Source organism: Fusarium coffeatum (assembly GCF_003316985.1).
Source record: "Fusarium coffeatum strain FIESC_28 chromosome Unknown BRIP53273_contig_174, whole genome shotgun sequence".
Classification (NCBI taxonomy): domain Eukaryota; kingdom Fungi; phylum Ascomycota; class Sordariomycetes; order Hypocreales; family Nectriaceae; genus Fusarium; species Fusarium coffeatum.
In genome coordinates this window covers 124,048-148,590 of record NW_022157967.1, presented here as the reverse complement: position 1 = coordinate 148,590, position 24,543 = coordinate 124,048, and the positions used below count along the sequence as shown (strand labels likewise).

The 24,543-nt window shown below is 48.9% G+C and overlaps 11 protein-coding genes across 11 annotated transcripts; 4 read left to right on the top strand and 7 right to left on the bottom strand.

The window, feature by feature from the left end:
• Positions 1-945: 945 nt before the first annotated feature.
• FIESC28_07784 (uncharacterized protein) lies at positions 946-1,492 on the bottom strand (the record flags this gene model as incomplete). Its single annotated transcript, XM_031161924.1, has 2 exons — positions 946-1,231; positions 1,284-1,492. 2 exons carry the CDS (start codon positions 1,490-1,492, stop codon positions 946-948), a joined length of 495 nt encoding a protein of 164 aa, XP_031014040.1.
• Positions 1,493-1,908: 416 nt separating this feature from the next.
• FIESC28_07783 (uncharacterized protein) lies at positions 1,909-2,801 on the top strand (the record flags this gene model as incomplete). Its single annotated transcript, XM_031161923.1, has 3 exons — positions 1,909-2,103; positions 2,161-2,628; positions 2,679-2,801. The coding sequence occupies 3 exons, from the start codon at positions 1,909-1,911 to the stop codon at positions 2,799-2,801; spliced, it is 786 nt and encodes a 261-aa protein (XP_031014039.1).
• A 1,235-nt stretch (positions 2,802-4,036) lies between these two features.
• Positions 4,037-6,400, top strand: FIESC28_07782 (uncharacterized protein; the record flags this gene model as incomplete). Its single annotated transcript, XM_031161922.1, has 2 exons — positions 4,037-4,080; positions 4,129-6,400. 2 exons carry the CDS (start codon positions 4,037-4,039, stop codon positions 6,398-6,400), a joined length of 2,316 nt encoding a protein of 771 aa, XP_031014038.1.
• A 525-nt stretch (positions 6,401-6,925) lies between these two features.
• FIESC28_07781 (uncharacterized protein) lies at positions 6,926-7,786 on the bottom strand (the record flags this gene model as incomplete). Its single annotated transcript, XM_031161921.1, has 1 exon — positions 6,926-7,786. The coding sequence occupies one exon, from the start codon at positions 7,784-7,786 to the stop codon at positions 6,926-6,928; it is 861 nt and encodes a 286-aa protein (XP_031014037.1).
• Positions 7,787-8,701: 915 nt separating this feature from the next.
• On the bottom strand, positions 8,702-12,073 carry FIESC28_07780 (uncharacterized protein; the record flags this gene model as incomplete). The annotated part of the gene is made up of 7 exons (XM_031161920.1): positions 8,702-8,761; positions 8,809-10,514; positions 10,562-10,687; positions 11,165-11,396; positions 11,643-11,782; positions 11,830-12,001; positions 12,059-12,073. The coding sequence occupies 7 exons, from the start codon at positions 12,071-12,073 to the stop codon at positions 8,702-8,704; spliced, it is 2,451 nt and encodes an 816-aa protein (XP_031014036.1).
• A 1,177-nt stretch (positions 12,074-13,250) lies between these two features.
• On the top strand, positions 13,251-14,270 carry FIESC28_07779 (uncharacterized protein; the record flags this gene model as incomplete). Its single annotated transcript, XM_031161919.1, has 2 exons — positions 13,251-13,281; positions 13,330-14,270. 2 exons carry the CDS (start codon positions 13,251-13,253, stop codon positions 14,268-14,270), a joined length of 972 nt encoding a protein of 323 aa, XP_031014035.1.
• A 556-nt stretch (positions 14,271-14,826) lies between these two features.
• On the bottom strand, positions 14,827-16,712 carry FIESC28_07778 (uncharacterized protein; the record flags this gene model as incomplete). The annotated part of the gene is made up of 2 exons (XM_031161918.1): positions 14,827-16,555; positions 16,645-16,712. The coding sequence occupies 2 exons, from the start codon at positions 16,710-16,712 to the stop codon at positions 14,827-14,829; spliced, it is 1,797 nt and encodes a 598-aa protein (XP_031014034.1).
• Positions 16,713-17,522: 810 nt separating this feature from the next.
• Positions 17,523-18,323, bottom strand: FIESC28_07777 (uncharacterized protein; the record flags this gene model as incomplete). The annotated part of the gene is made up of 1 exon (XM_031161917.1): positions 17,523-18,323. The coding sequence occupies one exon, from the start codon at positions 18,321-18,323 to the stop codon at positions 17,523-17,525; it is 801 nt and encodes a 266-aa protein (XP_031014033.1).
• Positions 18,324-18,787: 464 nt separating this feature from the next.
• On the bottom strand, positions 18,788-19,822 carry FIESC28_07776 (uncharacterized protein; the record flags this gene model as incomplete). Its single annotated transcript, XM_031161916.1, has 2 exons — positions 18,788-19,731; positions 19,780-19,822. The coding sequence occupies 2 exons, from the start codon at positions 19,820-19,822 to the stop codon at positions 18,788-18,790; spliced, it is 987 nt and encodes a 328-aa protein (XP_031014032.1).
• Positions 19,823-20,429: 607 nt separating this feature from the next.
• Positions 20,430-21,279, top strand: FIESC28_07775 (uncharacterized protein; the record flags this gene model as incomplete). Its single annotated transcript, XM_031161915.1, has 5 exons — positions 20,430-20,453; positions 20,505-20,523; positions 20,575-20,600; positions 20,649-20,790; positions 20,843-21,279. The coding sequence occupies 5 exons, from the start codon at positions 20,430-20,432 to the stop codon at positions 21,277-21,279; spliced, it is 648 nt and encodes a 215-aa protein (XP_031014031.1).
• Positions 21,280-21,711: 432 nt separating this feature from the next.
• Positions 21,712-23,101, bottom strand: FIESC28_07774 (uncharacterized protein; the record flags this gene model as incomplete). Its single annotated transcript, XM_031161914.1, has 4 exons — positions 21,712-22,020; positions 22,077-22,214; positions 22,273-22,926; positions 22,979-23,101. 4 exons carry the CDS (start codon positions 23,099-23,101, stop codon positions 21,712-21,714), a joined length of 1,224 nt encoding a protein of 407 aa, XP_031014030.1.
• Between the last annotated feature and the right edge of the window lie 1,442 nt (positions 23,102-24,543).

Sequence of the window (24,543 nt, the reverse complement as noted above, 5' to 3'; positions counted from 1 at the left end):
GTTGTGGAGAAGTGATTCAGGGATGTAGAGAAGGGATGATGAGGAATGATTCAAAGCCAAGAAGGGCCTGACGGGAAGCTTGGTTTTTTCTCATCTTGGCTCGGCTTGCAGTCGCGACCAAGCCAAGGTCGAAGGCGGCTAGGGATCCATGATAGTGATGGAGAAGCGAAGAACCTAAGTGGAGAGGTGTGTTGTTTGTGGCTGTGCGTGGCTGTGTCTGGTAGGCTGAATCGCCTCTGTTGAGAGGTAGCCTCTGTGGCTAACAGCTATTACGGACAGGACATGAGTTGTCAGTGAACAATTGATGCTTTTCTACATTGTTTACATTCCATTTCGGTGAATTTGTGATGGAGGTTGAACAATGATGTTGTGTCGGAGGTTGGTACTCGATGTTGATCTGTGCTATTTTTATCAGCGTTGAAACGTCATTCGAGCCACGGCTGATCCCTGACACTGACAGATTTACTGGGAACTTTCCCAATAAAGGAAATTTGGCTCGCCTTGGAAATTCTGTACCTGATTCAGGGACCAGAGAGAGCAATGTCTTATTGCTATTGGTGCACCATGTACGCTTCGCGATAAGTATACCAAAAACAGCACCTCATAGGTCAACAGCGGTAATTCAAACAGGAATGATGATATGGTAATTCTCAATGAGTGAGTGAGTGAGCAACGAATAATAACAAAGCAATTGTACCCCGTATATTGTGATTAAACGCCGAATGAACTCCGTCCCAGGTCGCTTGCCTGTTCCAATAAATATCTTCCACGCGAGCAGAGTGACAACTTATATCGCCAGCAAAAAAGAGGACCCTGATAACATAATGCATGCAGACTGCCAATCCCAAATCATTCCGATTCACCCGGTTCGCATATGGTCAACCTTGATGGCACTGACCCTGTAGGCCAGCTCAAAAATGCTAGACCGCCCATAAAGGTTCTTTACTAGATTGACGATGATGGCGATGATGGGCAAGATGTTTCCTCGGGTAATTCTTGGCTCATAAAGTTGAAGCCGACGATACCTTCGGCCACAATTTTGTCTTGTCCTGTTGCGAGGCGCGAATAGACCGAAACTCGACGACCAATAATCCCATCGCCTCCGACTTCAAGAGATAGTGGACCTTGGAGCTGTGATTCGACAAAGTCGTCTGATGATGGGGGTGTCTTGAGGGGGAATTGGCGAAATAGGCCACATTCGCTTGCGTTTCTCGTCAGATCACCACTAGAACTTCCGCAATGTTAATATGTGTGTGTATCCCTCGGAGTGACTGCCCACTTACTGGATAACAACATATAAATCAAAGAATCCCTTCATATTGCATTCGTCGTTTGGGGTAAGTCTTGCGTGTGTCGCGTTGCAACTTGCTGGGCTGCCAGGTGTATGAAAGGCGAGGTCGCCGCATATTCTTGATGACATGGAGTTGGTAGGAGGGTTGAGAGCGACGAGAGCACCTCCTCGAGGACGGTTTGTATTCTCAGGACCGCACATGATGAAGGATTAATTGTTTGAGATTGTGTAGATGCTTGGTGAGTATGGATACACAGTGATAGATGATAAGAGAGAAATCGTCTTGATAATAATCCATCATCTATGTACCCTTTTGGTCTATTCATATAGTTGATCCCTCTTTTTAGCATCTTTCTCATAGTCTCTCATTCCAAAAAGTCGTGGGTTGTGCCGTCAAACGTGCTCACACAAACTCACCAATCACAAGGCCCCAACATGTAGCGGTGTTCCCGAATCGGGTAACTTCTGGGTGAGCAAGTTTGAGGGGAAATGCTCTCGAAACAACAACACTCCAGAAAGAGTACCTTGATGAACTAAGGACTCTCCAATCACCCACCCACTATCACTCTATACAGTCTTAATCATAGATATTAATAACTTTAGACTCTGACGCAATCATGTTCCTCCCAAAGACCTCACTTCTACCCCTCCTCCTTCTCGTCTCATCCTCATCTTCCTCTTTTGTCAACGCTGAACCCGATCGTCCTTCTGAGACAGACCAAGCTTATACTATCATCTCTGACAATATTCACTCTTATTCAGCCATGTCTGTTGGAACCTACTCTCTTCCGGCGTTGCCGTACGCCTACGATGTAAGCTCATCACCAATCCTCAACCCATAAGTTATAACACAAGCTAACGCAGTAAAGGCCCTTGAGCCCAGTATCTCTGCTCAGATCATGGAGCTACACCATTCCAAGCACCATCAAGCCTACGTGACGAATCTCAACGCCGCCCTCAAGAACTACGCCACCGCTACTTCGTCCAACGACATCGCTGGTCAAATCGCACTTCAGTCCGCCATCAAGTTCAACGGCGGCGGCCACATTAACCACTCTCTCTTCTGGGAGAACCTCTGCCCCTCAAGCTCACCAGACTCCAAGCCTGACAGTGCGCCTACCCTCAGCGCTGAGATCTCCAAGACCTGGGGTGGCATCGAGGCTTTCCAGGAAGCATTCAAGAAGACGCTGCTGGGTCTGCAGGGCAGTGGCTGGGGATGGCTGGTCAAGGATACGCAGGGCTTGCGCATCGTTACCACCAAGGACCAAGACCCTGTTGTAGGAGGGGAGGTGCCCATTTTTGGTGTTGATATGTGGGAGCATGCCTACTACCTGCAGGTAAGTTGTACAGCTCTGTTGATTTCGGTGCAGTACTAATATGAATATAGTATCTCAACGGAAAGGCTGCTTATGTCGATAACATCTGGAATGTCATCAACTGGAAGACGGCCGAGGCTCGTTTCACTGGCTCCCGGGAGGATGCTTTCAAGGTTCTGCGAGCTTCCATCTAAGTCGAGATGCACCATGAAGATTGAATAGTAATGATGCTACGCAGTATCTCCACAGTTATGCCATCTTATATTACTCTGAGACAGAACAAATAACAAAAAAGGCTTAATCTCAAGTTTTCCAGCGATGCAGTGATACTCTACAAGCCCCCAGCAACGTGCTCAACATCTGACACTCAGTCTCGGCTGGCTACCCACAACCGTGGCCTGCGTTTGACTCGCTCAGCAGCAATGCCGTACACCCGTATCTTGACCGCCAAGTCTTCTTTTGTCCTTTGTTTTGAATACGTATCTATTTATTTCGACAGGTCCTGTTCTTTCCACCCCCTTTCGATCGGTCTCGCTCCTATTATGCGGACATATGCACCTTTCCGTCCGTCGGCCCTAGTCATACGCGTGTTTGTCAACGCCACATATCTAAATATGCATGCACACAATGACTAAACCTGAGGCCTCGGTGATGAGTTTCGTGTCACTGTACTTTATCAGGTTGTAGATATGAAGCATGTGTCTGTACTCGTGTAACACGCCTCAACACAGCAGATGCAAGGCTCGGCTTCACGATCCCGCACAATGGGAAATTAACAACGTCGACGAGGCTTAAAAAAAGAACTTTTGTAGAAGGGTCAAGGTCTAGGCCAGGAATTAATGAGTCTGAATGTGCGCTGTAACTGTGAGACGTTGAACTGACTCTCGAGTGCCAGCTGGCATTGGTTATTCTAATTTCCATCTTGAAGTCAGGTACCTTCATATCAGATACCTAAACTTGAATGCTCGTAATGAGATACGGGATCGCTCGGCATAACGCATAAGCTGTAACGAAAATATCCGTTGTTGATGTTGTTTTCAAGGAGACAACATGGATAGCATGGCACCGCCGGAAGCCGAAGGGTATTTTGACGGGAGGATAATTAAACCAACGGCAAGACGAAACGTACAGTTCGGATAAACACATGCTTTCCACACCCTCTAATAACGCCGTGAAGATACTACTCATCACGGTCTTTCCGGTACCACGGCATAATGCTTCGTCAGGGGTTACATGGCAACGGGACTCGTGCGAGGCCTCATCTCCTGGGGAGGAAAGAATAGGTATAAAGAGGGGACATGAGTTTCCAAAGAAATCTTGTAGTGCTAAGATCTTCTTGTTCAGAAGTGAAACCAACCTCACTCTTTTTTCGTCACTCGTTTTCTACTCTCGTCTTTGGACTTCGTACTTTCGCTTCCCTTCTTGAGACATGGATATGTCTCTCCTCGTTCGATTGGCCCTCACGGGGTTCTGGTTCGTGTATCTCAATCTTGATCAAAGTCATTAAATTAACTCGTACAGGGCTTCAGCTGTTGCTGCTCAGAGCACCGTGACTGTCACCGAAACAGTTACCGAGTGTGCTTCGTCATGCTACTCCATCGTATCTCAGTGTACCTCGACTGAGTACATCGGCACCTCACTCATCGAGCTTCCAACTGTATCTTCGGCTACTCTGTCTGAGACTACTCCTATTGGGACTACCGACATTATCTCTCTGCCCACCGTCTCTGGTACCTCAATCTCGACCAAGTTTACCAACACTAGCGCTATCACCAGCTCATACACTTCTACTTCTATCATTGAGACCACCATTGCCATTTCGGAATCTACTGGTGTTACCATTGGGTCGAGCGCTCTCGCTGGTGAGACCTCGGAGTCGGAGTCTAGCTTGTATGGATACTCTACCCTGACCTCCGAGAGTCTTACAGATATCGAGACCATGCCTACTGTTGTTCCGAGTGCCAACTCCTCTTCTTTTGCTTCTGGTACCACCAAGATTACAACGGACATCGGAACTACTGAAAGCTTCACAGATGTTGAAACTATTCCAACAATTATCCCTACCGCCAACTCTTCAGCTCTTGCCTCTGGTACCACCAAGATCTTGACGACCGTTCGAACTACTGAGATTTTGACCACTGTTGGAACTACTGAGAGTTTCACGACTGTTGAAACAATCCCCAGTATTGTACCCAGTGCCAACTCTTCAGTTGTTACTTCAGGCACTACTGAGATTTTGACCAGCGTTGGAACTACTGAGAGTTTCACAAATGTTGAGACCATCTCTAGTGTTATCCCCAGTGGCAACTCTTCAGCTATTATCACTGGCACTACCGAAATCTTGACCAGCATCGGAACTATTGAGAGTCTCACAGATATCGAGACCATTCCTACTGTTGTCCCAAGCGCCGACTCCTCTGCTCTTGCATCTGGCACCACCGAAAGTCTCACAAATGTTGAGACTATGCCAACTATTGTTCCGAGCGCCGAATCTTCAGCTCTCGCATCTGGAACTACCCAGTCCACTGAGGCAGGCGGATCTTCTGAGGTCACTCAAGCTTCAACCGAACAACCTTCGGAGTCTGCCCCTGGTAGTACCGAGTCAGTGTCTACTGAGAGTACCAGCACCCATGTATTTGTTCCCGAAAAGAGTCGGTCGGTCGTTACTAGGGAGACTGGTACTTCTGTTGTCACTGGAGAAGCCTCCACAACTATCTTGGAGTCGACTTTCACCAGCCAGGTCACTGTCACTGAGAGTATTACTTCTGTATACTCTGGCACCACCGACTCTACTGAGCTTCCAGCTACCTCCGAGGCAACCACTGAGATCCCTGGAACATCTTCTCAGGTCGAGGGTTCCAGCAGCGAGACTGACCAAGGCTCTATGACAACTGAAGGTGTCACGACCGAAGCCACTGGTCTCACGCTGACATCTTCTATCACTCTCACTCGCACTGAGGCTTCATCTGCATCCGAGTCCGAGTCTGCTTCAGGGGAGACTACCCAAGTTGTTATCTCGTCATCTGGTACATATGTCTCTACTGCTTCTGAGACTGAGGTGGAAACTTCCAGCACTGTCGAGACTTCCTCTGCAGGTACTTCGGCTGTTAAAACTGATTCGACCGCTAGTGGCTCCAGCCCCGAGACCACAAGCGCTGGAGTTTCTACCGGTACTACTGAAGCTGAAGAGTCGACCACTTCGGACTGCACATCGACCCAGCATACTCACGTCTATGAGAACACAACTATTGTCCACAGCACCGCTGATGTGAGCGTCGAGTCGTCTGCTCTAGCTGGATCTTTCACGTCGACTCTTTCTGGTGGGACGGTTGTTATCTCCGCAACTTCGGATGTCGTTGAGCAGACTACCTTTCCCAGTAGTGACACCGGATTATCGACCACTGTGGGATCTGAGACTACCGGTGGTTCACCTGCCGGAGCTGAGACTACGTCTTCCTCCGGTGTAGCCTCCATCGAGACAACCCTCGCTCAATCCACTGCATCTGCCCCAACAACAACTGTCACCATCCCCTTGGAGCCAAGTTACCCTCGCAACTACGACTTCGGCTCTCCAAGCTCCGCAAACAACGGCTGGCCAACCTTTTCCTTCGAGTCAAGCGCCGATGCAGTGACAGGTTTCTCCTCTTTTACCACCCTTACTACAAGCAAGGTTAGCGATGCCGCTTCTGCTACTACCGGCATCAAGGAGCCCGACTACGAACCTCCTGCTTACGAGCCCCCTTCGTACCGTGAGCCTGCCTACGTTCGCAAGCGCTGGGGTTTTGGATGGTAAGCTGTTGTTTTCGTACAAAGTAGGCAATGATCTGTTGGATTCTTGTTCTTTTTACCTTCTTGGAATGACTTGATGTCTTTCTGCTTAACTTTGATTGATTCATTTTTATTTGTATCTGGAACAACTAGCTTCATGGGGGTAGATAATTCATAGAAAATACATTGGGGTTGTTGCTTTATCTTGATCGAACGTGAAGTGAATGTCTTTCCTGTGCTGCACTTGTCATAAGTGTCCATCGTTGTCTATTCCTTCGAATGAGTATAGGGCCATTGTCTACTATCTACCATTCGACTGTGGAAACTAGGCCATATAGAGTGGTCTCAAATTGCCAAGATCTTCCCATCAACATAGGTTCTGATCTAATCTAGAAGTGCCAAGTGTGACTTGCCATCCAGGTAGGCAATATGAAGAATGACCTCTGCGGCTCAGGCTGCAAAAGTAAAGTAACCAAAGTGTTCCAAGCTGGCAGAAGGTGACCAAAATATTCTATCTTGAGGCTGTCTTTGCGCCATCAAAAACATCGTTTTACCCCCCTACGCTCTCCCAATCCATAGGCTCAACCATCCATTCCCACTGATCATCCTCGGCCATAACCACCTCATCATCAAAGTCATCAGCCCATGACCTCCCCCGACTATCCATCTCAACCTTCCTCGAGGCAAGCCCATACCCAGCCTCCAACCCACTCAGAATTTGCGTCACAATCCACGTTAGATCGTACATCTTTAGCGGTGCCGTCTCTTTGCCGTTGCCATCCTTGACGTCCTTCCACTGATTTCGAAGCTCCTTGGCCTTCCAGAGCGCCATGTTCACTTCTCCCTTTCCAAGCGCCTCATACAGCGGTCCCGTCTTATTCTCCAAAGTGGTAAGGACGTCATGATGATAGCGGTGCTTCTCATCTCTTCCTCTTCTTGATGATTGAGGTACCATGATATCGAATACAAGAAGGAGAAGAACGAGCGCTTGCTCGATCCAGACGTAGAATTCATGAAAGTCAACCTTGAAGTTCTTTTCGGCTTCGCCCACCGGAAATCCGGATGACTCTGGGTTCAGAGCGCGATGATACGAGTTCTGCAGGTCGACATACTTCCAGCGCAATCTCTGACAAGCTTGCTCGAAGCGATGAAAAGCCTGAGACGATGTTAAGCGCGATGATGGCGGATTTGAGCTGGACAGTGGTGCCGGTGCCGGCGGTAACATAGCCTGTGTTGAGATAGCTTGTACTGAGACAGCCGGTTCAGTTGGCGCTGAGATAGTTGGCTCTGAGGTAGTTGTTGGTGGGGGCGGGGGTCGCGATGGCTGAGAGGAGGCGCGTTGCGAAGGGGCGTTTTGAACGCGAGAGCGACCTCCTACAGCCCAGATTGACCCTTTAAGTCCGGTTGACATTATGAAGAGTTGAGATGAGAAGACGTGGAGCGTGAAGTGTCGCGCATGAGAGAGAAGAAAGAGAGAGAGCCGCCAAAAGCCTAAGAGACGAGACAATTTAGCCAGCCACCTTATGCCATTTGGACCAACACTCAGGCCACTTCATTCTGGTAGCCTAAGCCTTGGAGGACAATTCCTCTGCTACTTACCTGAAGGAGAGACAAATGGTCTGTGAGTGATCCGAAACAGAGACGATGCCTTGCTTCTCTGACCCGTAACGCGCTGTTAAAAAATACTAGTGGGTCTTGGACAGTGAACAATCCAATTGAGGAGCTGTTGTACCAGAGAAATGATAAAGAAGCGATTGTGATATCATGAAAGAGAAAATATTGTGCTGCAAAAAGAATGGCTCAAAGATCAAAGAGATGTAAGGACGAAAGCGGCCAACTCAATCGATGATTGACAGGCACGAATTTGAACTCTTTGATTGGCTTATTCTTCGGCGGTTAACTGTTGGCTGCGGAAAGAGACATCCACCAACCCCAATCACTAGAATAATAACCAGTATCAATCAGGATGATCAATGCATGTCATAAGCATTTCAGGTATCGATATATACAATCTTCACTATAGACCTTCCAGACACAGCAAGCCTATGTCCTCGTCTACCCCAACCAATGTCCAGAAATCGTTCAATCAATCAAGTTTACTTGCTTGCCTGACACAAACACATCATAAGCTGGCCTAGGCATAGGCGACAGCTCTTAAACCATATATACTCCTCAACTCCTTCAATCCAGACCTTTCAGTTCCTGGACGCCCTATTCCACGCTATCCTTAATTGACCCAACTCAAAAGCAACAAAAGCACAACTCCTCTTGACATGTCAGACTTCTACGTCGTCTCAATATTCCACATGATAGTCTATAGGCCGGCCTATGTTGAATCGCGGACCTTCTTGGTGGCTTTGGCAGTACCAATATGTGTGTTGTGCACCTGTTCTTGTTAGCTTTGTTACAATCATAGCCGGGGAACAAACATACCTTTGTCGCAAACCGAAGACTTGTCAGTGTTTCCTTCAGATGGGTCTCGAGCGGCGATACCATGACAAACATCAGTGTCTTGCTGTTGCCGCCCAAGCTGTATTGCAACAAGTGAGTCAACTTGGAGTTACGGTATGGCACGTGGCCCGATCCGCGACCAAGAGCCTCAATGACGTCGCCCAAGCAGCTCAGACTCTTGTTGATGTTCTGGGTTTCCTTCATACGGTCGCCCTCAGCCTGTGAGTGCTTGAGACGCTCAGAACCTGCCAAGTCGACCAGGTTGAGAGTACCCTCACATCGCTCGCCAGTAGCGGCGTTTTCTCCGATCAACTTGAGGATAAAGATACTGTGGGATCGAGATGACCGTTCGTTGGCCTTTGTTGCAGCCACGGATCGGTTGTTCTGCGCCTCCTCCAGCATCATCTCCACGCTGGATGGGCTGTCAAGGCGTACCGACTTACAGTTTGTGATCGTCGTTTGCTTGCGAGTTTCGTCGTGTCGGATCTCCAGCCTTCTTGCCGCAGCACGATCGTTGGGTGTCAACAAGTCGTTGAGCTCCTCATTGTACACCTCGACAAACGAACCCTCCATGGTGTACTCCCAGGACTTCTCCTTGAGTTTGGTGATTGTGTCGTAGATCATGTGAGTGGCACGCGGGATCATACCATCACTAGAAGACATGGTGTGTGTCTTTCCAGATCCAGTTTGACCGTAACAGAAGATGCACACATTGTAGCCGTCAAGTGCACTCTGAACCAATTGAGAAATCTCGCCAAAGATTTCCTGGTTCTGGGTACCGGGGACGAACACACGATCGAACTCGAACGGATAGTTCTTTCTTGTGATTTGTCCCAGGCTGCTCTTCTCTTCAGGACCAGCCAGAACGATCTCAGACGAGGTTTTGTCATCAGGGAACGACATCTGGGCTGCCTCTCCCTCGCCGTTGCCCAGAGGGGGTCGGACACGACACATGACTCGAATGTTGCCCTTGAGCTCTTGGTACTTGTTGAAAAGTACTCGGCGCTCAGTCTCCTCCTTGATGAGCTTCTGCTGGGCCTCCTCAGCGATACGGAGGGCTTCTTGTAGACGTGCTTCCATATTGGCAAATGAGTCGGACTGTGCCTTGTTGTCGGATTCGAGAAATTCGACGTGTGACTTGAGCGAGTTAATCTTGGCCTCCAGGGTTGTGTTGGCTGCTGATAGTTCGGCAATGTTGGTTTGGAGGCTACCCTTCAAGGTGCGTTCCCGTTCGAGATCTCCACGAAGACTTTCCACTAAAGAATTGGCTTCTTGGAGTTCACGGTCCTTCCTCTGGATAGCGACGCCCATGTCTTGATGCTCGTTGCCCATTCGAGTTCGTAGTTCTTGGATCTCGCGGTCTTTCTTCTGTCGTTCTTCTGCCAATTCCTGGTGGTAAAGTCTGGTCAAGGTTTCCACCTTTTGCTCGTGATCTTTTGTCTCTTGATCCTTTAGTCGTTCTAGTTCCCTCCTGAGTTCGTCGACTGCTGCTCGGTGTTGTCTTGACATATCGTCAACCTTTTCTCGGTTCTTTCGTTCCTGGTCGTCTACTTGTCGTTCGAACTCCCACTTTTGCTTCTCCATCTCGTGTCGAATTTGTCGACCTTCCTCTCTTGCCGAGTCAAGATCTGACTTCAATGCATCATTCCTCCTGTCAAGCTTTTCTCTGTCGCTCTCCAATTCTTGCACTAGATAGAGTTAGTGGCCAATTTGGACCCTCCAAAGCAATACATACCTCGCTTTTTGGCGAGCTCAAGAGCATCGTCATGTCCTTTTCGTTCGCTGAGAGTGGTGTTCACCATCTCCTTGAGCTCCTTAAACTGGGACTCCATATCCACAACTCGGCCATCGACGTCCCATGCTACATATGATGTCAGATTCGAATCTTTGTTTAAAAAGCATTTGCTTGGGGATGGTGTTTTGACGGGGGACTGGAAGGTCTTGACAGGCGACAGAGCTAGCGACTCTTCGAACTGATCAAGCTTTCGCTTCACCTGCTCATTGTTCGGTGCTTTCGGAGGAGCTCCCTAAGCCCGCTCTGAAGACACCTGTCGTGAGGTGGCGCTCTTGTCGTTCTGGCCAGCTCGGCCACGTCGTTTGCAAGGAATATTGGAAATTTGAGATGTGATTGATGATTGTGATGATTGACGTGTCAGGGGGCAGGAAATCGCTTGACTCCCGGGCTCATGTTCATCTTCGAGGCTCATATCGTTGAACTTCGAAGTCAGAGAGCTGTCTCTGATCGTTGAAAGGGCCATAACGGGTTGTGAGATTCTTGTCTTGTGTCGAGGGAGCTGAACGTATGCTGGAGTGCAAAATAGTTGAAATTCTGTCGTACCATTACTGGCTGGAGGCTCGTTTTGTTCTTCGCGGATGGCATGTGCTGTGCGTGGGCGAGGTGCTTGGCTCTTCGATCGGGCATGAGTAGGGCGCCCATTAACTCCATTGACTCGGGTGGTGGTAGTTGTCGTCGCTGTCGTCGTGCCGTAACGCCCGTTTTGAGTGGCCTTGTTAAAGCCCATCGATGTAGACGCGCCGAATCGAGACTGTGTAGTCGAGGGCTGCTTGAGCTAGAGACATTGAATTAGCAACTGCGGACCCATGTTAAACTCGCAAAAAAAATGGACGGTCGTGTCATCCAGTTGCATATTCGCTGCAGCAACTGGGCAGGACAACATCGTTGTAGTCCCAACTGTGAGCGCAGTTTCAACACTGGATCCGTGTCGTCATGTCGCTTGGAAAAGTCGAATTGGTTTTGTCGAAGAGTGCTCGTGGCATCGAAGCTAGACTTTGAAGTCACAAAAACATGAACTTACCCCCGAAGACATGCCCGCTAGACTTTGAGGCCGCACATTAGATCGTGCAGCCGCTGCACCGCCGGCATATGTGGTCGCTTTTGAAGGATACTCGAGGGCGCGGTCAGAAAGAGGTTTGCGCTTGGGATCGGATTGCGATGCTGTATGATGTCAGAACAAACTTCCAAATGCGCAGCGGTGCGTTTACCTGGCTGAGGAATCTCGCGCTTGAGGTTCTTCAGAGCGGATAAAGAGCTTGCTGTAGAGGCAATGCGAGCATTGTGTTGCGACTCGCTCCATTCTGTAAGGCCCCCTCCTCCTATTGACATCGACAACGAAGAAGGCGCGGGTAGTCGGCTCATCTTTGAAGTTCGAGTCGGCTATGAAGATGTATAATGAGTGTCTGTCTTAAGTTTTTAGGTGGGTAAACAACGTACCGAACCCTCTCCCATAGTGAAAACAGTGCGCCCGCGGTTGAGAGACACCAGGCACAAGCACGGACAATAGGGAGCAACGAAGCGCCTTCACACTGTAGTAGCAAGAGACGTTGGCAATACACCAAAGATAATGAAAGCAGAAGCAGTAACAGCAAAATGGCAGACGCTCGGTGCTCAACTCATTGATGGAGCATTATTATGGTTGGTTTGGAAGGATCCTTTTGCGGGATAGCCTTGGAGATTGGCGATGCGGAAGCGTTACGTTGTTTATGTCAACCCGTTGCTGGGGCGATGGGCCAAATCCGCTTTTTGGAGACACCCCACTACGGAAAGGGGATTTCGACGTTAACATTATTGTAGAACCCAGCCGGGTAAGATGCAATGGAACCTCTTAATCAGGATAATATGGATAACCTGGTTGTCAGGTATTTTAGAGTTGTTTTCTCTTTCAACCGTTATTGAATATGACGTCTTAGTCAACGGTTTGTTGTTTAAACTCCAAAGCTTGAGCTTATTCGAAGTCTTTCAACCCTCCATGTTTGTTCCCATTCAGGTGATCCGAACCTTACCTAGGCTATCAACAAAATAATTTAGAAATACTTGGGCACTAAGGCTTAAGATACACTACCCTAATCTTTATGACAACCTTGAATAAATCTTGATTTTCCTTACCTATTAGGATTTCTATAGGGCTTGTGTCATTTGAGATTCAGAGTGCTGCCCCGCAAATCAGAACGAAAGAACTATTGACCATTTGTTTTTATATTACAATGCTGTGAAAGGGATTGGATCAGCTTAAATAGCCTTCTGTTCAACTGCAGAGAAGTGCGTAGCTATGTATCTCCAAGCCGAATGCTGTAATTGTTCTCGGTCTAACTTAAAGCTATCAGCTTCTCCGCTGACTCAGCATGCACCATTGACAAGTTTCCTAACGTGGGGGGCCACATGTTCACACATTCACATGTCACTCTGATACATCCATATGGTATGACGCTTGATAGTATGCGCTGTCGCAAAGTCTGACCTCGCAACGCCGTCACATTTGTTCTCGTCATCTTCAACCGAGTCGCCTTTCTTCTCCACAAAGGCCAGCCAGCAAACATAAAAGCGAAAAGCTTCTGAGCTTGCTCATGTCTCGATAGCTTACCCCTCCGCTTGTCCTCTTCTCTTACAGCACGCGATCACTATCACAATGGAAAAGTATAGCCAATTTCGCGATCGAGGTAATAACCTCCAAAAACTCAAGGTTGTCACATGCTGATATCTTATAGCGACGGGTATCGCGCCCTTTCTTCCTGTCTCGACACCCGTATCAGCGGTCGCAACATTCACCCACGCCGTTATCTTCCTCTGCCGCCTGCCATTCTTCATCACCTACTTTCTCGGTTACTTCCTCTTCTTCCACTTCCTTCCTTTGCCTGTTATCTTTAGAAAGGTTGCCCTTTGGGGGTTGATGGCTATACCGGGAATATGGTGGGTTGACCTGCAGCTCGACGGTGTCAAACGTGGCACCCTGGCCGACCAGCCCCGCGAGCGCTTCCCTCACCCTGGCTCAGTTATCGCAGCCAATTTCTCGAGTCCTGTCGATGCGATTTATCTCGCCGCTATCTTCGACCCCATCTTTACGATCTCGTATCCTGAAACCCGCCGTGTGCAGCGTGTTAGCTTGCTCGGTGCTGTTCTTGCAGCTCTTTCGCCCGTGCGAACTGCTCCTCCCCCGAACGCCAAACTCGTTGAGATAAAGGACCTTCTGGACAGCAATCCTGGACAGGTCATTGCTGTCTTTCCCGAATGTGGAACGACCAACGGAAAGGCCATTCTTCCTTTCAGCCCGAGTATTCTGCAAACGCCAGCCGATGTCCACATCTTCCCAGTTAGCATTCGATACACGCCATCCGACGTCACAACTCCTGTACCCGGAAAGTGGTTCCGATTCCTGTGGGATCTCCTTTCTCGGCCTACAACGTGTATCCGCGTCCGAATCGCTGAGGGCCAGATCAACACATCTGCTGCAAAGACCAACGGCGTCTCGCCATCCACCTCCGATGGGCTGCGTCAACGTAATGAGACGAGCGCGGGCGTCACGGCGGAAGAGCAGCGCGTTCTTGATCGTGTAGGCGAAGCTCTTGCCAGACTCAGCCGCGTTAAGCGTGTTGGACTCACGTTGAAGGACAAGGCGGCCTTTGTGAACGTACTAAACAACAAGAGATGATCGCGATTGAAGAAAATGGAAGGATTCTGGTTTCTCTCTCACTCTCCCCTTGAGGCACCTCATATCACTCAACAGCCATGGCGTACGTTGCGCCTATCTACCGCACCACAAGCATTCGCCAGGCGCTTCGAGCTAACGTCCTTGACACCGATATCGACGATTTGGTTGTAACGCAAGAGCTCCTCCATTCTGGTTTGAGATCGAAGGAGCGATTTTAGGAAAAGAGTCTGAAAAAGGAGTTGTCGCATTGCAAGGAGCTATCTGGAGGTTTCTATTTAGTCGGCCAAATACCCACGATCGTTGTAGAACAGCGTTTGTCTTCTGGGCTGGTCTTTGCATTTATTGACATTCAAGTTCCACGTTCTAGCTAGTTAGGTAGACTCTTCAAGCCCAAAGCATTTCACGCAACATCCATCACGAAAGAAGAAGCCTCAAGTTAAAACGAAAAACATTGGGATATAAATTCTGACCAAAATCTAAATTCGCCTTTTCCAACCCCCATTAAAAGGAATTACATCGTTACATATAATATTTTTGCTTGGCTTTCACGAGCCTTTTAGTTCTTGAGACCGCTGTCGGTGACACAACCCTCGCTAGCGTTTCTCACGAGCTGGGCATACTTGCTCAGTGTACCCTTGGTGTAACGGGGAGGGGGGGCCTTCCAGGCCTTGCGACGTCGAGCAACCTCTTCCTCGGGAACGACGAGGTCAATAGCGCGTGACTCGGCGTCAATGACAATCTTGTCTCCGTCCTCAACGAGGGCGATAGGGCCACCCTCCATAGCCTCAGGGACGATGTGGCCGATAATGAAACCGTGAGAACCACCAGAGAAGCGGCCGTCGGTGAGAAGGGCAACGTCCTTTCCAAGACCAGCACCCATAATGGCAGAAGAAGGCTTCAGCATCTCAGGCATACCGGGGCCACCCTTGGGACCGTCATATCGGATGATAACGACGGTCTTCTCACCCTTCTTGATCTCACCAGCTTCGAGACTGCTGATGAAAGCAGGCTCGGAGTCGTAGACACGGGCCTTACCCTCGAATCGGAGACCCTCCTTACCAGTGATCTTGCCAACACAACCGCCAGGAGCCAGAGAACCGCGGAGGATCTGGATGTGGCCGGTAGGCTTAATAGGGTTGCTCAAGGGGCGGATGATGGTCTGGTCCTCGGGGAAGCCAGGCATCTCCTCGACGTTCTGCTTCATGGTCTTACCGGTGACGGTGATTCCAGAGCCATCAATGATACCCTCCTTTAGCAGAAACTTGAGGAGAGCAGGAGTGCCGCCAATCTTGTGCATATCGGCCATGACCCACTTTCCGGAGGGCTTTAGGTCGGCAAGGAAAGGAATACGGTCGGAAACCTTCTGGAAGTCCTCGATGTCGAGCTTGATACCGACGGAGTCGGCAATGGCGATAAGATGCAGGACAGCGTTGGTGCTACCACCAAGAATGGTGGTGACGATCATAGCGTTCTCGAAAGCCTGGCGAGTCATGATGTCACGAGGTCGGATGTCCTCCTTGAGGATGTTGCGGATAGCAGGTCCAACAGCTTCGCACTCGGCGATCTTGCTAGGATCCTCAGCAGGGCTGCTGCTGCTGCCAGGAAGGGTAAGACCCAGGGTCTCAAGTGCGGTAGCCATGGTGTTGGCAGTGTACATGCCACCGCAAGCACCGCCACCGGGGCAAGCATTTCGGATGATGTCGAATCGCTGCTCCTCGGTGATCTCACCAGTGATGTATTGACCGTAGGCCTGGAAAGCAGAAACAATATCGATAGACTCGCCCTGCTTGGTGCAGCCGGGCTTGATGGTACCACCGTAAACCATGATGCTAGGGCGGTTGACACGGCCCATGGCGATGGCCACACCCGGCATGTTCTTATCGCAACCGGGCAAGCTGATGTTGGCATCGTACCACTGACCGTTCATGACAGTCTCGATACTGTCGGCGATGATCTCTCGGCTCTGTAGAGAGTATCGCATACCGGTGGTACCCATAGAGATACCGTCAGAGACACCAATGGTGTTGAATCGGTAGGGAATGAGACCAGCCTTGGCGACGGACTCCCTAACATGGGCAGAGAGATCCATAAGGTGCATGTTACAAGGGTTTCCCTCGTACCAGACCGATGAAATACCAACCTGGGCCTTGTTCATGTCATCCTCAGAGAGACCGGTGGCGTAGAGCATAGCCTGGGAGGCGCCCTGGGCCTTGGGCTGGGTGATGTTGGAAGAGATCTTGTTGAGCTTGTCATCGGCGCGGATGGCGGTGGTAGATAGGAAGCGACTACAATACGAGACATATTAGTATTCACGCACGAATTGATTGCATATAGGATATCGTTGGTCGTTGGCAATGGATCGTGATAAACATACCCATGGCTCCTGGAGGAGAGGGGGAAAGCTCCCACAGCTCTCGAGCGCAGCAGTGACCGGGAAAGCATAATGACGACTTGAGACGAAAAGCAAGGGCCAATTGGAGCTTTGACGACAAACTCAAAAAGTCACAGCGTGCGTGGGATTGGGATATTGATCAGTCACCCAGTGATCCCAAAATTCAAGTGATGATAAGTTTGTGGAATTTCTTAGATTCAACTGCGATGTCGGCTGCCCTTTTGATGGGCAAAATTTCCAGCTGGGTTCCCTGTGATCTTCCCTGTGACTTTGGCGCTCCTCCCCCGTTGAAGTGCTCCCCGCATGACAATTCGAGTATCGTGATTGGCTGCAAACTGGAATGCTTGGATCCGCCGGGGGGAGTTCTCCAACTCCGGCGGGACTTCAGCGCATTATCCACTTTGTCCACCAGAGTCATGTCATCGAAGCTACCGATACAGCTTGCGTATTTCTATCCTGCCGAGCTTCCGAGCGTATGAGACTACCTACTTGAGTGTAGACACTCCTGACACCATAATCTTCTTACCATGGATTGCTACGAAAGCCTCAGCTGTAACGATGAAGAGATCTGATTACGAACATTACGTTTGCCAAGAACTATCAGCGACGCCGGCGATTTTGTGAATCCCTGCTATGTGGTTGTGAGTAGCAATCAGTCTTAATAAGTTGTCTAAAGGCCATCATGATATCGGTGTCCTTTGCTACTGAAACTTCTATTCTATTGAGATCTATCAATCTATCAGCGTTGTAAATATGTTGAAGCTTAAATATATTCACCATACCCTTTGCATCCGAGAGTCGGCAGACACAATTTTGTGCCAGTATCAAGATAACCCATGCATTCCAATACACTCGTTCGTCTACTTCCTAGAAGCATGCTCCAATCTATTCAGTGCTTCTCTCATCTTCTCAGAGATATCTTCAATGTACTTGAACGCGAATATCTCGTAATGATGACCATCAATGTCCACCACCTCAGCAAAGAGATTCTTGTCGTACATATCCCAACCAAGGTTCCGATCCTCGCGGCTCATATCGACAATATCGGCTTGGCCTTCTTTCGTCGGCACGGGTTCCTTGGCGCGGAGAAGTGAAATTCGAGGGCGGCCTTCCTGGGAGTCCCCATCCCATACTGGGGGAGTCCAAGCTTGAATCATGCGGCGAGCATCAGCCATGGCGCGATCGGCAAGTATCTGGTTCTTATTCTTGCCCTCTTGCGAACCTTCACCGGGTCTTTTGCGATCTTCACTCGAGTATTTGAAGGGATAGATGGTATCGACCATAAGAATGCCAATGACTCGGATATCAGTGTCTTCAGGGTTGAGTTGCTTTGCGATCTCGAGACTCAGATGACCGCCCATGCTCCATCCCCCGAGAAGTATTTGGATCTTTCCGGCTGAGTTGTATCGCTTGGGGAAGTCGGGTTTCTCGACAGTCTCGGTGATGAAACGTGTGTAGAGCTTGGCCATGTCTTTGAGTCCTCCATCGAAAGGTTCTCCACTGTGGAAGTTTGGATTATGAATGCCGTACACAGGACGCTTCAGAGATTCCAAGCAGTGGTAGGAGAATGTTGTGCCGCCGCCGTCGTGGATGAGAAAGACGGGGACAGCTTGGCCGGCTTGCCAGTCTGCCGGCTGAATGCATTCGGGGTTGCTGTCCATACTTGACTTGCAGATGTGAGATGTTTGACGTTGCAAAAGCTTTCCTTGGGTTGAGTTCCTCGATACAGTAAGGAAAGATCAAGATCAAGTCTTCGCCGATGGTGATCCCTTATACCTTCCCAATCTGCTCCTGTAAACGTCCAAAAGATGAACAATAAATCGCTCAAACACTTCTCAACCAATCTTCTTTGAAGCAATTCAGTCCTGGACAAACGGTATGAGAAATTTCCAACGATAAGCGGCAAACAAAGGGAGACTTACGATCTTGTGCTACCGCAACTATCTTGAAAGACGGAACGGGCCCATCGGCGTTTATCGGAGGTGACAGTTGGCGCCATCGGCAAATGCGGGGCCGTACTGGGGGCCGGCCGGTACCTCAAACATCAACAGAATCGAGCAATCAGATAGGTAGGGGGCATATACAAAGTTTGCATATAATCATAGTATATTTCTATTTTACACTTTTAATATTGCCTGGGCTCGATAAGCTCTATTTGGGGCTCTGCCAAATATCCTTGCAACCTCCATAGTAGCAAAAACAAGCTTCGCATGCTTTCACTTCTATAGTTCTTCAAAACCAGCAGTTCCTGACCAACGAAATCCTCTGCTTCTTGTTTCAGTCGCTCAACCTCGTCTCCCAGTAGGAAGTTCAAGTCGTGCACTGCAACCTTTGCGCCGTAGTTGGCGCCTTCCACGTCTAGAGTCGCATAATTGTTCATATCATCTGATGGCTCTGTGGGTATATAGAGTATAGCCCCTCCGGAAACATGCTTCTGGGCTTCTTCCCAGCTGTCTACCGGCATGATGAACCTGTGTGGATCCTTTTTTGTGCCGCGGTTGCTAGAGCTTCTTGCTATGAGCGCGTCGGCAGCTTGGCGCTGCATCATCTTAAGCAGCACTTCGTCCATATCAGGCCGAAAAATTCGTTCTTCAGGCAGTCCTCTTGTTGCCATACCGTTACGTTGAGCTCTCATTTTAATTTGAAGGGATTTGCTCTTTCCGATTTGTTCGATTAGACTTTTGCGTGAGAGAGCGTAGGTGACGTAACGTCCGCCTCGGTGCGAGTCTTCTCTCCAGTTTTCTATAGATTCGCCGTCTTCTTCCAATTCTTCTGGGCGTGCATTTTTGACGTCTGCGGTTACTTTGTCTTCTATCAAGCCTCCCTTCGTTTGCGAAGTCATATCAGGCGTCTCGTCCTTTTGCGTATATGTGATGGTTTCGTCTTGCTCTACTGTCCTTGCGATGTTCCATGGCATAACATTGACAAATGATAGAGGACCTGGAGCGTACCACGCTTCCTTCTGGTTAGGATTCGGATGTTTGACCAGATCGAAGTCCTGTAAAAAGTATTTGGGAAGAATTGCATTCGTATTCTTACACCACCGCATCGGAGTCATCAATGCCTCAGCTATCGAACTCTCAGTCATTGTTCTCCTAAAAAGTATGGATTACATACCGTAAGGATTGTTCGAAAGATGCCGACGGAATTGACCTGACATTTTCCCTGCCTCTGGTTTGCGCGTTCGTCTCCTTTTAGCGGTCCATTCTGGATTCAGAACTGGAGATAATGGCAGTTCTCCCGATTCTGTTTTGATAGTCTTCTTCTTCGGATCTATTTGGTTCGTGCAGGTTTTTATCCTTTCAATCTCGGATTGTATTTGCTGGAGGACTTGTTCCTGGGACTGTTTTGATCTATCGTAAGAGATCCATCGTTTTTGGCCGTCGATAGTTAACCGTGAACTCCGAAGCTGGCCTGCGCAGGCCTTGGTACACTTGTTCATCGTTTCAAGTTATCGTGGTCGACTCATCGTATATGGGGATCGTGCTTGTTCAATCGCGAAGTCTGTGGTGGAGAGAAGATGAAGCTAAATTCAGGCCGGGGTCGAATTGTTATCGATAAGACGCCGCCGAGCTACGTAAAGCTCCCCCACCACTTCCGATCGGCCCCAGTCCTCCAACATCATCATCCAGGTACCTGCTACAATGTTTCTACGACCAAGAACGTTGCGCGTTTTGCGCGGCGTGTCGCAACAGCATGTGAGAGCCTTTGGGTTCTCCAGCTCCTCTGGTCAATCACCAATGACACCACCAATGGCTAACATCCCCATGCCCTATATTGAAGAGTCGTCGGTAAAGTTACTTCTTGATGCGAGCATCATTGCGCCTCGCTAACATGTCCAGGCTGCCGGGAGGAAAACATGTCCGTTTTATGTTGTCATCTAACTTTTTACAATAAGCTGATTGGGTACAGGGGACATCTTTTCTAAGCTCTTGCAAGTAAGTGCAGGCTATTGTGCTCGTGGTTTCAAATACTAACATTGCCAGGAACGAATCATCTGCCTCAATGGCGAAGTCAACGATTACATGTCCGCTTCGATTGTTTCACAGCTTCTTTGGCTCGAGTCCGATACCCCCGAAAAGCCGATCACGATGTATATCAATTCTCCTGGTGGCTCTGTCACTTCAGGTACTGCCCCCCTCAACTACGAGTTCCTGATCGATGCTTACAACCGGTTTAGGCATGGCTATCTACGATACCATGACATACATTAAGTCGCCAGTCTCTACGGTATGCATAGGTGGCGCCGCGTCGATGGCAGCTATCCTCCTTGCAGGAGGTGAAGCTGGCAAGCGATTTTCGCTCCCTCACAGCTCAATTATGATTCATCAACCTCTCGGTGGCACTCGTGGTCAAGCATCGGATATCATGATCTACGCAAACCAGATCCAAAAGACACGAGAGCAGTCCAACAAAATCATGCAATATCATCTCAACAAAGCCAAGGGTCACGACAAGTACACGCTAGAGGAGATTAATGATTTGATGGAGCGAGACAAGTACTTGACGCCGGAAGAAGCCCTTGATTTGGGGGTCATTGACGAGATTCTAACTAAGAGAACTGAACCGGACTCAGAGAAGAAGGAGGGGCAGTCCGATGCGCCCAAGACGGACTAGGAGTGCCCCGATGTCGCGAAGGTTCCGGGTTACTTGTGGAGGGATATTTTACGCATTTCTGGATGAGCTCTTGTCCTCACGCTCCTCAGAGAGTCTCTTTTCTTTCAATCGGAGTCAGGGTTTGCACAAGAGGTGGATTATTCAGCAAAAGGTTGAGCGCCCACATACACAACGGAATCAGACCCTTCTATTGTTGAGTTGATGCTGATATCAGTGAGTTGGGTTTGATGCTTAGCGAATTGGAGCAATTTTCTTTCACAGCAGCGACGCCACTTCCAAGATTTCATTTTGACTGCAAGGCAGGATATTCATGAATGGCAAACTGAGAATTGTGACTATATACGTATTCTTGCTAGAAACTGTTGGTCAAGGAAACCCACAACAAACTGCCGCCAGCTGAAAGAAAGCTATCTACAGTATTCATATCTCCCACTAGTTGTCGATTCGGAAAACTGCGATGTCGTGCTTCTCGAGCTTGGCCTGAACAGTCCTGCCTCTTCCCTTGGCGCCAGTCAACATCTCGGTCCATGAGTAGTCTTGGTCCTTGAGTCCAGGAACCTGAGAGAGGCTGAGCTTGGTATCGAGGTTGCCCTTGCTGGCGACAATGGCGACAACTGTTCCGGATGATAGAGGTCCGGACCAGTAAGGGTAGATCTCGCCGTTGCCCTTGGTAGGGGTTCCAGGAGGGGTGAAAGGCACGGCAGGCTTTGACAGGGGGTCTTGGTTGATAGCAAGGAGGCCCTTGATAATGCTGTCAGCTTATATCTATAGTGGAGGAAAGAATGGGATGTAATTACCTTGTTTGTGATGAGCTTGACCTCGTCGCTGTTGATCTTGGTCATATCTGTTCCCAAGATGATAGGGGACTTGGTGATGGCCCAGATAGCGAAGTGCGTTCGCTCCTCAGCTGGTGTTAAAGCACCGTTGGCAAGGATCTTTATCTCTATTAGTACTCATTCTTTCGCCGATAGGCATGGGAACTGTTGCACTTACCATCATGTCAAGGTCGTTGTAGCGACCAGGCTGGGTGTACTTGAGGATAGGCGCAGCCTGGTTGGCAATGCGCACAACATCCTCCCATTTACCCCAGTTGTCGACGCTCATACGCCACATGTGTCCGACCGAAGCACCCCAGGTCCAGACCTCATCCCAGCCCCAGTTGCAAAGAGAGTAGAGGATATCCTTTCCTGTGTTGCGGAGCATGTCTCTCATCAACTCGTAACCAGGTCTAGAGCTAGGACCCTTGTCGTCAGGGCAGGTCTGAATGTCGGCTGCGTTGCCTGTGTAGCACTCTGTGTAGCAGTTGTCGTACTTCCAGTAGTCAACGCCCCAGCTTGCAAGAAGTTGGGCATCCTGCTTCTCGTGACCTTGACTTCCGGGGTAACCAGCGCAAGTCTTTACACCTCTGTCACCGTAGAGGCCGAACTTGAGACCCATGTTGTGGATCTCATCGACGACAGGCTTGATACCCCTCGGCCACTTCTTTGGGTCAGGGACAAGGTTGCCCTTCGAATCACGCTGCTTTGTAGACCAGCAATCATCGATGTTGACATATTGGTAACCGGCATCCTTCAGGCCAAGTCTGATGAAGGTCTTAGCTGTGTCAAGGGCGACCTTCTCGCTGGCTGCATTGCATTGTCCTTGGTTCTGTTCACCATGTCAGTATCATCTAGGAGCATCTTCAACTAGATCAGCTTACCCAACCATTCCATCCCAAAGCTGGAAGCTTGCCAACTTCTCGTTCTGCGAGAGTCTTGCGCTCTGGAAGGGCACTAGTCAAAGTGGCAAGAGCCACAACTCCAATAGACTGAGAGAAGAGCATTTTGAGATGAAGCTGGAAACACTTGTGAATCTGCTACTGAGAAAGTCCAAGTGTTTCTCGTTGTCAAAGGCCGTTGTCTATCTTCTTTATATACTTTTCCATAGCTCCTTTCCAAGAAAGAGCTTTGAAGTGAATGACATCTGAACTTCTGAACTACCGGCTAATATGGATGAGTACCGAAGGTTAAATTCGTATAAGTGAGAAGATCTCCACAATCCCTGTTCTCCAGGTCCGGGGAAGTCTCACATCGGAATTGATCATCAGGCCAAGATTACTATGTGCTCTCAATCAATTGGTGCGGTTGGTTGAAATACTCTTTTCGAACTTCCCCAGCTGGGGATATGCGTTTCAAACTTAATTGAGTGCCTCCGGACGTGGCGATCCGCCTAATTCGGCATCGAATGCTACCTTCCTTGTTGTTTTCACGAATATGTCATTCGATGTAGATCAAAATTGACATGGTTCTCCTCACGACAAGGCTTGATTTCTTACAAGATGATGGACTATGAGACCCAATTCGGGCGGCAGTTGACCTTTCCCGGAGTGGCTATTTTACAATGTTCCCATGATGATTTTACATAGTATAAGCGGACCAAGCATGATTGAGTAGTGGTCATGTTCACCGCAAAGCTACCCTAGGGAACTCCCTTACAAGTTATAATATCGACAGGGGTTAACACGAAGAAGACGCTTGAGGCGATAGAATGGACGTGAAATATATAGTAACACGGCGCAGTATTTGCTTGTAACATAAGAAAGGGCCGATAATGTTTCCATAGACTATGCTCCAGATAACTGGTCCAGTAACACGGATTACATAGATTCACGTTGGTTTCCAGTTCGATACGGCCTTGAGAAAAGTGTCCTAAATAGGTCGTGGTGGCATGAAGCAAAAGTCCCAGGTGAACATGGACGTAATCTCTATACAGATTCGGAATTACTAGAAGTTCAAACCGAGATTAGTTGTTCGGACTTTAGTCGAGGCTGTTGTTGGGGCCGAGACTTACACAGCTTGAAACAGGTCTGGGGTAAGTTGCTTGTCAGGAATTAAGAACGAGAGTCCAAGCGTAACTACCCACAATGAAGGCTGTTTATCCAAATAAATGGAATCATATACATTAGGAAGGGCTTGAAAATCTTAGAATCTGATACAATACAGCAAACCTATAGTTATACAGAAGAATCCTGTGTACATGGATGTCTTGATACTGCAATAACGTCATACATCAGGCATTTATTTCGAGAATGCAAATCTATTAGTAAATCTTTCTTCTGACTCTATCTTAAGATAAGTAGCACAGTAATGAATTCGCGCATTGCTTTTTATTCCCTAAATTGGCCATTGAACATGTTCTCCAAGCATTCAGCTGAAGCCTCTCATAGCATTTCCCGAGCAGCTCGGCATTCCAGCGGTTTGACGTCAGATCCCAGATTCCCTTCTA